Genomic DNA, 12,121 nt, shown 5'->3' with positions numbered 1-12,121 from the left:
TCATCTGGACAGCTGATAGGAATCCTTTTGCAGGGTGACACTACTGCAGATTCACACATGGTTTTTGAACATATAATGAATGCTAGAAAGATCACACAGATTTGATAATTTAAGCAACTGAATTCATTAACTGGTAATCTAATTATAAAATGTATTTCTCACATTGTCTTTAGTTTTTACTCCAGCGCATCCACCATTGAAAGAAAGGAGGGCACATGTAATAAGGCTTGAAAGCTGTAGTGACAGAGACAGCAAAAGAATTCTCTGGTGCCCTTAGGTAATGTGATTTTTGTCAGGATGGCTTTGTAAGAGCCCCAAATCCTGCCCCTCAGATATATGTGAGCAGATTCCGCAGGGACCAATTGTTTTTGCCAGTTCTAAGTGAAGATCATGCTCACAGATATCCGAACTGCTCCAGATTTCTGCCTGGCATGCTGCTGACAGCTGACACTCAGAGAGGCACGGGGGAGGATGCTCAGCACACTTCTGGCCCCTCCTGTGCTGACCAAGAGGCAGCTGAGAGCTGCTGGGCTCAAGTGCAGGCAAGGAAATGCTTCTCCTGCAGGGAGCAAGCTCCACACAGAAGAAAAAGCAGAGGCAAAGGAAGTAATTTGTACTAAAGCAACCAGTAGGCACTTGTGTTGGGACAGGCAACTCCCTTCACACTGAAAATGTACAGGGACAAACCTGACATTTTGGTTTTTCAGGTAAATTATGCATCTACCTATGAGAAAGCACAGAAACAGACCAAAGACCTAATAGACAGCACCCCCTTTGAAAGCCTGTGAAGGCATTGTGGTAAAAGGTATTTAGATGCTATGAAGTTTATGCAGAAGATTGTATTGGTTTCCTGGGGGTTTATGTATTTCTGGTTGTCCCTGGTGTTTGTCTGGTTACAGATTTGAACACAAGTCACAGAAATTGGTTTCCACTTTTTAAATTACAGCTTTAAAATTAGGTGCCTACCTTGAAATGGAAAATGGCCATGTGGGATAATTCAGGGCCAGAAGAATATTTCATTTGCACCCCACTATAGTGAAGATTTAACTGGGGAGGTGGCGGGTGTGACAGTTCCCACTTTATTTCTTGTGCCACTGTGCTGTTGGGAAATTATTGGGTCACATCTCACTCACAGCAATCAAATTTTAGAGCAAACAGTGAGGGATACATCATTACCTATCATGTTTTAAGTATCCTATCACCTATTCTGTTTAGAAATGGAACGTGGAAATTTTCACTGGAAACAAGTTGTTGGCAGAGCTTGGTTTTCTATTTTCCTCTCATTCATATTTCTGTGTGCATCACATTTGAATTGCTAGCACATAGACTGTCCCAAGTGTTTCAGATTCATTACAGACTATGAACATAATATTAAAACCTCTGGGTATTAGAAATGCTTGAGTAGTTTTGATCTGTGGTCTTGTACTCTTCAGATTCTGGCTTTATATCTCTGCTAAATAATTTCTAACCTAGCATATGCAACTATGTATTTTACAGTAGCATTATTTTCTTAGTAAAATGACACAGGGATATAAAACTAACTTCTTAAATTCTTTGGCCACACTGATCTCTAGTGGTAAGGTATTGAAAACATTTCAAAAGGTAGGAAAAAAATACCATAGGCAGCTATAACTTTATTGCAAATCTGTCATGGATAGATGACCCATTTTCCTAAAACACAAGAAGAGTCTGCTTTTATTTTCATAATATAAATCAATTAAGTTCCCATTGAAGAGGAATATGTACATTTAAAGTTGCATAACATATAAGGTTGTTTATTTATAATTAAAATATAATTTAAATGTAGTATTAGTTATTATACTTAAGGGGTTGATACTGCTAAACTAATGTACTTTTATACATATGATTGCAGAAATTTCTGTGTGTGTGTATGCATATATATGACTATCAGAGTTATCTGGTGTGCAGATATTTCTGATTTAATTGCACTTTCATTCTAGAGAACACTGTTTGGACAACCTGGTGGTTCATCTGCAATGTAACATTCAATGTAAGTACACAGAATCCAGGAATATTTCACAGAGAGATCAAATTGTTCAGACCATAAAACCAAATGTTTATTGCTTGAATGGAAATGTTAGGGAATGGACTATGAATGTTATACTCATAATGATATAAACACATGAAAATTTAGTTTTCACTCGATTTCAGTGTTAAGTGTACACTAGAGATGGATCTGTAGTGAAAACATCTATAAAATAAATGTATAAAAATTCCAGAAGGTCTGAGGAAAGAAAACATCTAAATCCAAGTTAGACAGTTGCATCTTGATTTCAGCTATAAAAACCCAAACTTTTTTCTGCAGTATTTTTGAACAGCAGTTCAGATTCTACAAAGCCTTTTTTTTTCTCCAAAAAAATTGACTAGTCTAATAAAACATGTTACATCCCTTTAATCTTTTATTTTACTTGATTCTATTTCACTCTTAGCTTGTGGAAAACACCTGGCAACTCAGAATAGTGGAACAAGAATTGTAGGTGGAAGTGATGCCAGAAGAGAGGCTTGGCCTTGGATAGTTTCACTCCATTTTAATTTCCAACCTGTTTGTGGAGCTTCCCTTGTCAGTGATGAGTGGCTGGTGACAGCAGCACACTGTGTCTATGGGTAATGTTCTTCTATGTGCAAGTTCACTAAAGAGGAATCAGATTATGAACAAATTGTGACTGATATGGAAAATTAACAACTCCTGGTTTAATGACTGTGTTTTGAATCACTTGTAGGCTCAGCTGAAGTTCCTCTATTTCCTGGTAAATCCTCACTTTAATGCAGAGAATTGTGGAAACCAAGCAGCATTTCCTGAATAATAAGGAATTGCACTTTAAATGTATTAATGCTGAGCATTGGTGCTTAATCCATAATCATTGTGGGCCTCCATAAATTACGTGAATCCCTAATGGTGGTATAAAAATGTGACATCATATCCCATAAATTAAACCAAACATTCCTCCTGTAAATTATCATGGATTGATCAAGATTTACTCTGCATCACTGAAATGAATCTTGATTTATATGCATTGATTAGGGAATATTGGATATCCTCTCTATGGTGCTATTTGTACCATTCAAGGAAGTGATGCATATTGAAATATTTTCTAGGATTTGCTTTCATAATGTCTGCAGTAAAAAAAAGTGTTGTCAAAGACATTTGAAAACTGGAATAGGAAAACAAAAATTCTAAATCAGAGTAGAACTTCCACTACAAATAGCTAAATAGTACGGCAGTAGAGACTGAGCCAAAATCCTAATGCTGCCTCATGGCATGACAGGAACTACATTCCACACAAAGACACTAAAATGAAAAGGATTAAGCTGTCTTAATTTCCACACAATAAATCCATTATTGTCTCCATACTTCCTTTTCACTTGAATCACCTATTTTCAACTAAATCTATTTTATCATCTTGCCTTTGCTAGAATTTTCCTAAATTGAAGCTTACAGTTTCACACCTTCTGAACATTTAACTTGAGCAGTCCTAGTTTAGAACAAAAGAACCTCTTGATGTCAAGCCAAAAGATGAGCAGAAACCAATTTAGTCCAACAATCAGGCTGAAAATGTACTTTTTAAACCATAAAGTAATTGATTAAAAAACAGCAAATATGAATACAGCCTCAAATTAGCATGTGTAGATTAGAAAAAAAAAAGGTAGATTGTGCCATATTTTGTCTTAGCAAATGTTTTTTGATTGAGATTGAAAACTAAGAGACCAGTTTTCTGAGTCTGTGAGCTGCAGCATTTCCAACAGCATCTCAGACCTCTTATTCTTTAGACATTCCATTACAATTTCCTAACTGGGACCAATATCAATTGCCTGCTGGTCAGTCAGCAGTATTCTTCATAGTGTTTAAAAAGCCATGGTAATTTAGTTAATGTGTTTTCCTCCTCTGCACCACCACTGCTTAATTAATTTTAAATAATGCATGATAAACTCACCATAAAACAATCAGCAATGCAGATCTACAGCGTGGATTTGAGACAGTGAAACTTTCCTGGAATTCTAAGCACATCTACTCTTTTCTATTTATTTGACACTTACCACGAGGCTAAATATCAGCATTTTATCCGGCACATATTTGTCAAAGCTTTCATTAATCATTCCTAATTGTGAATACTGTGCTTGCACCTTCCAGGAGGCACCTAAGGCCATCCCTCTGGCAGGCAGTTCTTGGCTTGTACGACCAGTCAGACCTGGCAGAGCCTCCAGCAGCGCGTCACAACATCGACAGAATCATCATGAATCCTCACTACATGAAGCAAACAAAAGACAGTGATATTGCTCTGATGCACCTTCAGCACAAAGTGCAGTATACAGGCGAGTTATTTTCCCAAAAGACCCATTAATTCCCATTTGTTCTATGATTCAGAACAATGCTAAGCATGTGAGGGGGGTGAGGAGTCTACTCTGTACTTCGTGGAATCTTGGCCAAAAAGTGGGTTTGAATTAATGAACATTTTCTGGTGTGACTTCATAAAAACCTGAATACAGAGAAGAGGTTGATATTGTTTGCTTGTTTCTCGTTCACAGATTACATACAACCTATCTGCCTACCAGAAAAAAATCAACAGTTCTTACCAGGAATTAACTGCTCCATTGCTGGCTGGGGAGGTATTAGTAGTGAAGGTGGGTCATCTGCTTGGAAAATTCTGACAGGCATGTAGCTGTGAGGGAAAGCTTATTCCTATTCCACAGGAGTTGCTAAGGTCAAATAGTTTAGAGAGCTGCTCCTCCACATGGAAATTTAGAATCTATCCCATGCCACTATTCCTTCTTTGAAGCAAAATTATAGTTATAACATACTTATTAGAAGAAAATATGCATATCTAAGTTCATTAGGCTAAAAAGAAAGCTCATAACATCTGCTTGGAAGTTATGATGACTGCTTTTCTCAACATGAAGTATGTTCATCTTGGTTCCAGATATTGGGTGGGGGAAGAGGGAGATTAGACTTTCTGACAATGTGCAAATTATTTTCCCCAGAAGTCAAGGAAACTGAATGCAGTGTGAAATGTATGTTCTGTTTGCATGTCATATGCTCCAGATTTGGAGTCTCTCTGAAAGAGTAAACATTCCATTTCACTTCCACAGTTGAATGCATTGACTTCTATATTAAATTGCATTTAAAATTTTGGGTAGGAATTAATAAAATAACCAGAGTTACACAATGAATAGTGAGGAGACACTGGACAACCCACGTTCCTAAGCCTTTAATCATCCCTTAGATCTCCCCACAGTGAGTTCATAGCCATTGATTTTAGTAATCTTGATTTAATTATAATCAAATTCAGTCCCATTACACAAATGAAAGGCAGGATTCAGTTAACAAGCCCTGTTTAATCAGTGACTGTGTTACAGGGGCATAAGCAGTAAGGCAGGGATTCCTGCTGCTCAGGAGCGTGCCAAGCATGCTGGAACAGGAACAAAACCATCAGTGTTCCCAGCAGGATGCACGTATTTAATGCTGCAGGTAAATGTACTTTGGATTTTCATCAGGTCCCACTTCAAATGTATTGCAAGAAGCAGAGGTCCCTCTCCTTTCCAATGAAAAATGCCAGCAATGGATGCCAAAATACAACATTACTGAGAATATGCTCTGTGCGGGATATGACATGGGAGGAATAGATTCCTGCCAGGTAAGTAGAAGCAACTCATTTCCACTGCTGGCATAAACCTCATCTAGTTACTGAATAAAATGCTCCCTGATCCTCCAGTCATGAAAACCAGAACAATCCCTGTCCATTAATGTAATTTCTACTCACAGTACTTCTCCCATTTAATAACTTATCAGGATACAAGTTTAATTTTATTTTTTTTTTGTGTCATCTTGGCATAACAACCTTCCATAAAGGGAGATAAATATAAGGACTGGAAATTTTCTGTACTGGGTTTTGTATAATTCCTGCTGATTAATTCCATGAAGGAGAGAAGCATATGCTGAGGGAAATGCAAAGAACAGAGAAATAAATACGAAATCGACCAAAGTCTCAGAAATCATTAAGGGAAAGAGAGAGAGCAAAGTTGCTTTTCCCCAGAATCTGTGGACTCTGGAGACCTTTCTAAGCAGACACCACAGTATTTCAGAGAGGCAGTCTTTCTGCACTGATATGTGCTCCTGTGGGTTTAGTTTTTATCCATTCCAGCTCTCTTTATAACTTGCTGCTTCTCTTTGAGGATGTACTCAGAGGTGGCTGCCACATGATTTTCCTTCCAGCAATATGGGGTCTGTGGCTTGGAGACTGGCTGGCTTTCCTTCAGCCTGATGAGGAGCACTCACATAATTCCTACTGCCTTGCCCTCCCATCCTAAGCCTCCACCACATGCCCTGACTTTAGTCTAGAGCAAGGACTGTGTTCAAACCTAATGTCCTTTCCCCTCATGGTTTTCCTCTTCCCCTTTTTCTTTCTGAACCTTACACTGAACACCAGTGTAGCACCAGAGGCTGACAGAGAGTACAAGTGACCAGCACTGTGGTCAGTGGGCAGCCAGCCATGAGCAAAGATGAGCAATCCTGATAGTGCATCCCCCTCTGGGCTGCTGTCACAGCCTTTAGTGCTCTGGGATGCCCTAGAGTTATGGGCAGAAGTATTTTAATGGCTGAGTCCTTGCAGAATTCTCTGGTAAAGATCCATTCACAGGGCCTGGAGAAGACACAATTAATACTGGTTCAAGTAACTCAATAGACAGTAAAAAAAGTCATCGTTTTCTTTCTCATCCAAACAAGATACCCATGGCTGACTCATCCCCACTGAAACTAAATCAAATTCAGTCTCTGATACAATCTGCTAAACTATTGAAAAGGAAGTGAGAGAAAAGGACACCTTCTCTTCTGGCAATCTTGTTATTTTGTTCTCTAAATTTGAAACTGCTTAAAACTCTGGGGTGACTGGAAATAGAACTGTGTTTTGGCTGAATATATTCAGCTGAAAAAAATCCTCCACATTTACCCAGGCTTTGTGAAATATGAAGGGCTGAACATAAAAGGAATAAGATAAAAAAAAAAAACCCTCTTTATGCAGATGTTCTCTATAGGAGGACTGACGCCAGCTTAAGCTCACATCATTAAAAAATAAAGAAAAAAGAAATAGGTTTTCTTTCAAGATTTTTTTTTTTTTTTTCACATGGAAATATTCATATTTATCTCACTTCCTGGAGCTCTGGACATACAAGGGTAGAGCATCTGTGATTAAGGAACAAAATGAACAAACATCATTAACAGGCTCTGCTTCAGAGTTGACACTGTTCACTTTTAACTTCTGCATTTGTTACTGCAGGGGGATTCAGGTGGCCCTCTGACATCTGAGGATGGGGACAAGTGGTTTTTGGTTGGTGTGACATCATTTGGTGAAGGGTGTGCACTCCCCCAGCGACCAGGAGTGTATGTTCGAGTCACCATGTTTGTGGACTGGATCAAAAACATCCTCTATTAGCTTGATATTTTTTAATTCTAGAAATAGAATTTAGATGTTGAAAGACATTGCAAAATGATGTAAACGAGGCTGCCACTCCAATCTCACAGAGAAACTGAATAAATACATAAATCTTGGTGAGGAACACATTGGTAACTTCTGTTTTTTAATAAGACAGATTTCCAAGTGAGCACAATATTTCAAAAGAGATGCTGTGATTATGTTGATAAATAGTTTTATCATTTTATTTTTGTTTTATACAGGATCTTAGGAAAACAGACTCTTTGAATATCAGTGCATTAACTGCATAGTGGAGGGCTTTACAAAGCATGGGCAGAAAAAAGAAGTTTGCAAACTGTAAATGTTGTAGTGGAAAAGAACCACAATTGTTAATATCAGGTGAAATATTATCTGGCTTATGTTTTTACATTGCATTTTTCAATATGCAATTTTATATTAATTTATATTAAGTTCTAATAGCAGGTGAAATATTATCTGGCTTATGTTTTTACATTGCATTTTTCAATGTGCAATTTTATATTAATTTATATGAAGTTCTTTCTTTAAATGGAGCTCATGGGAGTTCCTCTGCCTTACCTATTAAAAAAGGCTCTGGAATGAGGTTTATGGATGATGCAGAAAGGCTGACCATGGATCATGCTGCTTTCTAATGAATAAACTGAATGCCAGCCAAAAGTTCTCTCTTGTGTAATGTGTTTGGAATTAATAGAGTTAAAACCTGATTGAACAGAGCTTTTTAGTTTTCTTTCTAGGCAAGTGTTTGGCAATTATTCAAACAATTATAGAGAAGTATGTTTGTCCACACCCAACCACAGACTCAAAATACAGCAACGTCTTCTCAGAAAAAGTGATGTTTAAAAAGATTTGACAACAATGAGTATCAGCTTTCCCTCATGAATAATAGTGTTCCTATATTACATACTTTTTCTGTACTGGTGATTTTTAATACATATTTTGTGCTTTGTAAAAAAAACCCAGCAGGGCATCCCAGTACAGCATTCTATAGGGGAAAGAATATGAAAACCAAAATAAGGGGTTTATCTTCTTGAGCTCTTTTATAAATAAGTTTCTATTAAAATATAATTACTTACTTGTTCAAATGCCTTAAATTCTATGCCTTAAATTCTTAGCATAATAGGATGCACTTTTTTATTCCTGTTTTCAGACCGGTGTAGGACTTTATTGTATTTATCATTCCACAGTACCAAACTACAAAATGCATTCTCACTTGCTGTATAAGTGTATTTACACATATACAGAGAGGTGTATCATGGCTGTAAGCTCCTGGATTTGGTTCTTGCAACCCTAAATGCAGGCATAAAATGCTTGCAGAAGTTGGAATTCTGATTAAAAAAAAAAAAGTCCCTAACAGCTTTCAGGTCTTTTTAAGCATTAGAGAACTAGGTCCAGACCAAAATCTGTAGTTTTATCAAGACATCTGTGATCACAAAGAACACAGATAAATGTAATTATGACAGAGAGAAGGTAAGAAGGTGTTTTAGACACAGACTCTCATATGAAAGACACAGTTTTTTAACATTAAAATATTAAAGTTGCAAATTTTGTCTTGTGAACCATTTTTTCTCCTATTACTCTGGAAAGTAGAGCATTTTGCTATCAGTATAAATTGATTTGGATGAAGCAATTACATTAAAATGCTTAAGTAAAATATGACCTGATTTTTGCATTATTTACCATGCATCACTATTGTACATTTGTTTTGGTCTGTTAATGAAATACAAAAGCCAACTGAGAGCAGATCCAGTCACTAGAAAATGTGCTTCCCAGGAATACAGTAAGATATTTTTATTTGTGTGCAGTTTCTTGCTTCCCAAAATGCAGAGCATAAATGTATTTTGAGATATACATTGATAAACCGCCTCATCAGACTGAAAAAATTCTATTATAAACCCTGGCATAAAAAGATATATCATATAAGCTACTTTAATTTAAAAAGCCATTTTATTTCAACTAATTATGTCTAGACAAAACTAACATAACCTTAGTCAATCACATTCTAGCCTTTGGTCAACATCCATGGCCTCAGCTGACTGAGAATTAACCTGTGGAGAAAACAGTCAATGCTATGTTAAAACACTTGGGCAGAACAGATTATTTGCAATTGAGTCAGTTCCAAGATGCTTTGAAACAGAGGATGGATATGGTGACAAATATGGAAATATTTTGTCCCAACAGTCAATATTTCTTGTTTCTACATAACATGTGAGCACATTACAACAGAAGTACTGAATGCCACTTCCCATCTGCCTTTACTCAGAGTTTGAGACAGTTTGTGCCAAAGCCTGCCCAGCCATCACTTTCACTCTGTAAAAGACAATCCTGAAGGTATTTTCATTCTCCTAATTGCTGCTTCAAAACTACTTCTGCTGCCACTAACCATGATATTGATAGTGACAACTTTACATGTCCTTTGGAAGTATGAAGAAATAGTTAATCCTTGAATTAAAGAGTGTTAATCCTTCAAGACCATAAAAAGGTCTTTTTACCACAACTCAAGAAAGAGACCTCTCTTCCCTCAGCTGAATTAATCAATATTTGCATCAGTAGTAAAACAATTCTGGTCTTGGTGATCGTGTAGGATCATAGTATTTTCTCAATGCAAAGGAAACTGAACTTGGGGATTGAGCAAAGAAAGAAATTTTTACTGACTAGAAAACCTTGTGAATATTTTAAGTATGAATAACAATATTTAATCCGAGCTACTGGAGGAGTTTTTGTTTTTTTTTAAAGGAAGCAAAACCACTGCATAACAGCAGCTTTAAGATACTTCCAAAAGTGCTTTAGCAACTAATTGCACAATTTTTATTAATGGCACTGAACTTCCAAATATTTATTCTGCACTCAGAAAAACTGAGACACATCTGTCTCTGAAGTGACGTGGTCAACATCAGCCAGCACAGTGCAGGCAACCCAGTTCTGCTTTGCTCAGCCTTTCCCCAACATCCATCCAGTGGTAGTCATGAATCTGTGTTAAAGCCAGCAAGGTTGAACTCAGCCTCTTGAACTCTTGCTGCAATGGCAGTAAAATTGACCAGAGTGCTGCTGCCACCACCCTGAACTGCTCCTAATGACTGGAACAACCATTCTTAAGGCACAGAAAGCTCTTAGGGAATCAAAGAGAATGGACAGTAATGATGTTAATCATAACTCTAAGAGACAGCTTTAAATGCATCACAGTTACCTCTAAATCTATCCATCAATTAATATAATTAATGCATTTCTAGATAATAGTCTTATTAATGTTGGAATCAATTTATGAGTGACACTTCCAAGAAAAAGCCTTTGTCTTCTCTTTGTTCCAACATTATATTATTCCTAAGAAACTATTAGCTATATTTAAATGACCTTTAATATCTTTTTTATGTAGACTTACTGAAACAGCAATTTTAGTCTTAAACTCTTGCCCACCGTGATTTTTTTTTCCATCAGAAAAATATTTTACTCAAGTAACAAGTAATAGCTGCCTTTAAAGGACCCAGCATTAATGAGGTATCACTTTCCAGGTTATTTATGTTGACCTTGGGCCAATATGACAAAAATTTATAGTCATTCCCTGGTAAAATTAATTCATTCTATACAGCAAAGGACTTTGATGAATCCTTGAATTTTGCCACATCAGGTTGATGTCACAACATGGTGGCTGTTTCTCTCAGCAACCATGTTAATATTTAATAAAATAATATTTGTTCCCCAGGTTCAAAAACTGTGTTAAGTGTGCAAATAAATACTAAACAAATGTTTTGTATCAAACTTTTATGCAAAGATAAATAATTGTTACACTGTAAAATTGTCAGTTCCATTTACTGTACATTGACTACAATACAAGGCATGAGAGACTAAAAGAAACAGAGGAAGTTTGTTTAACTACAAACAGTCTTAAAACTGACATACATTGTGGATATTTCCCCATAAAAACTTCAAATGCTCTGTTCGTTTCATTGCTCACAACTAGCTAACTTACATCTCTTAGCAAAATAAACACATACCCTTTATTCAGCATGGCATATTTTGTTACTGAATTAACAAACATTATATAAAAATGATCTGAACATTTGCCTCAAGGGGGAGCTTACAGTTCATTCTTGTAGATCCTTTGCATTTTCAAGCCATTCCAAGCTAATGTTCTTTGACGACATTATAATACAGCCTCATTGCAAAATGTTATTTTTGCCTTGTTTTCAGTCAGTAAATCATTATACCTCCATGCTACTGTCCTTCCTAGGCGTCTTTGAAATCCATAGTGTGGACTGGTTTGGACTGGTTTTTGTTCTTCCTTTACTGAAAAATAAGAATATAAACTATTTTCAGTGCATGTGTGTCTTTGCAGTTCTGATTCTTTGCTTTGTGATCTGACCCGAGCGTTTCACCCCCAGATCTCAAGGCCACATTTGGTGCTTTCAAACACAATGTGGGTTCCCCATCCACAGTGGCACTGTCACCAAAATTACCAGACCACCCTGCTTAGCAGTGCTGCTCCCAGGAACTGTACTGAGTTGGCCTGTATGATTTTTAATTTACTTTTTTCCAGTTCCCATCCAACCACACCTATTGTATAGAGTAGTTTTTTCAGAGAAGGGCTGGTGGGAGCTGAGCACTTCCCTTGTCTGGAGAGCACACATACCCCCTAAATCCATGCCCAAGGTGCAGCCCACCCA

General features: G+C 37.0%; 2 protein-coding genes across 7 annotated transcripts in view; one reads left to right on the top strand and one right to left on the bottom strand.

The window, feature by feature from the left end:
• TMPRSS15 (transmembrane serine protease 15) overlaps positions 1 to 8,124 on the top strand; it is a 49,929-nt gene extending 41,805 nt beyond the window's left edge. For all 6 annotated transcript variants that reach the window (XM_056487678.1, XM_056487671.1, XM_056487711.1 and 3 more), the window contains 6 exons: positions 1,962 to 2,011; positions 2,451 to 2,625; positions 4,151 to 4,332; positions 4,546 to 4,641; positions 5,512 to 5,651; positions 7,290 to 8,124. In XM_056487678.1, the coding sequence (XP_056343653.1) occupies positions 1,962 to 2,011; positions 2,451 to 2,625; positions 4,151 to 4,332; positions 4,546 to 4,641; positions 5,512 to 5,651; positions 7,290 to 7,445 (799 nt within the window). In that variant the 3' untranslated portion in view covers positions 7,446 to 8,124. The remainder of the gene's footprint in view (positions 1 to 1,961; positions 2,012 to 2,450; positions 2,626 to 4,150; positions 4,333 to 4,545; positions 4,642 to 5,511; positions 5,652 to 7,289) is intronic.
• Positions 8,125 to 8,218: 94 nt separating this feature from the next.
• The window catches only part of CHODL (chondrolectin), a 29,350-nt gene continuing 25,447 nt past the window's right edge, over positions 8,219 to 12,121 (bottom strand). The window contains exon 7 of the mRNA XM_056487725.1: positions 8,219 to 11,744. Within this exon, the coding sequence (XP_056343700.1) occupies positions 11,660 to 11,744 (85 nt within the window). The 3' untranslated portion in view covers positions 8,219 to 11,659. The remainder of the gene's footprint in view (positions 11,745 to 12,121) is intronic.

The sequence above is a fragment of the Oenanthe melanoleuca genome, chromosome 1 (genome assembly GCF_029582105.1).
Source record: "Oenanthe melanoleuca isolate GR-GAL-2019-014 chromosome 1, OMel1.0, whole genome shotgun sequence".
Classification (NCBI taxonomy): domain Eukaryota; kingdom Metazoa; phylum Chordata; class Aves; order Passeriformes; family Muscicapidae; genus Oenanthe; species Oenanthe melanoleuca.
The sequence above is the reverse complement of the archived record's forward strand: the minus strand, read 5'-3'. Positions and strand labels throughout refer to the sequence as shown.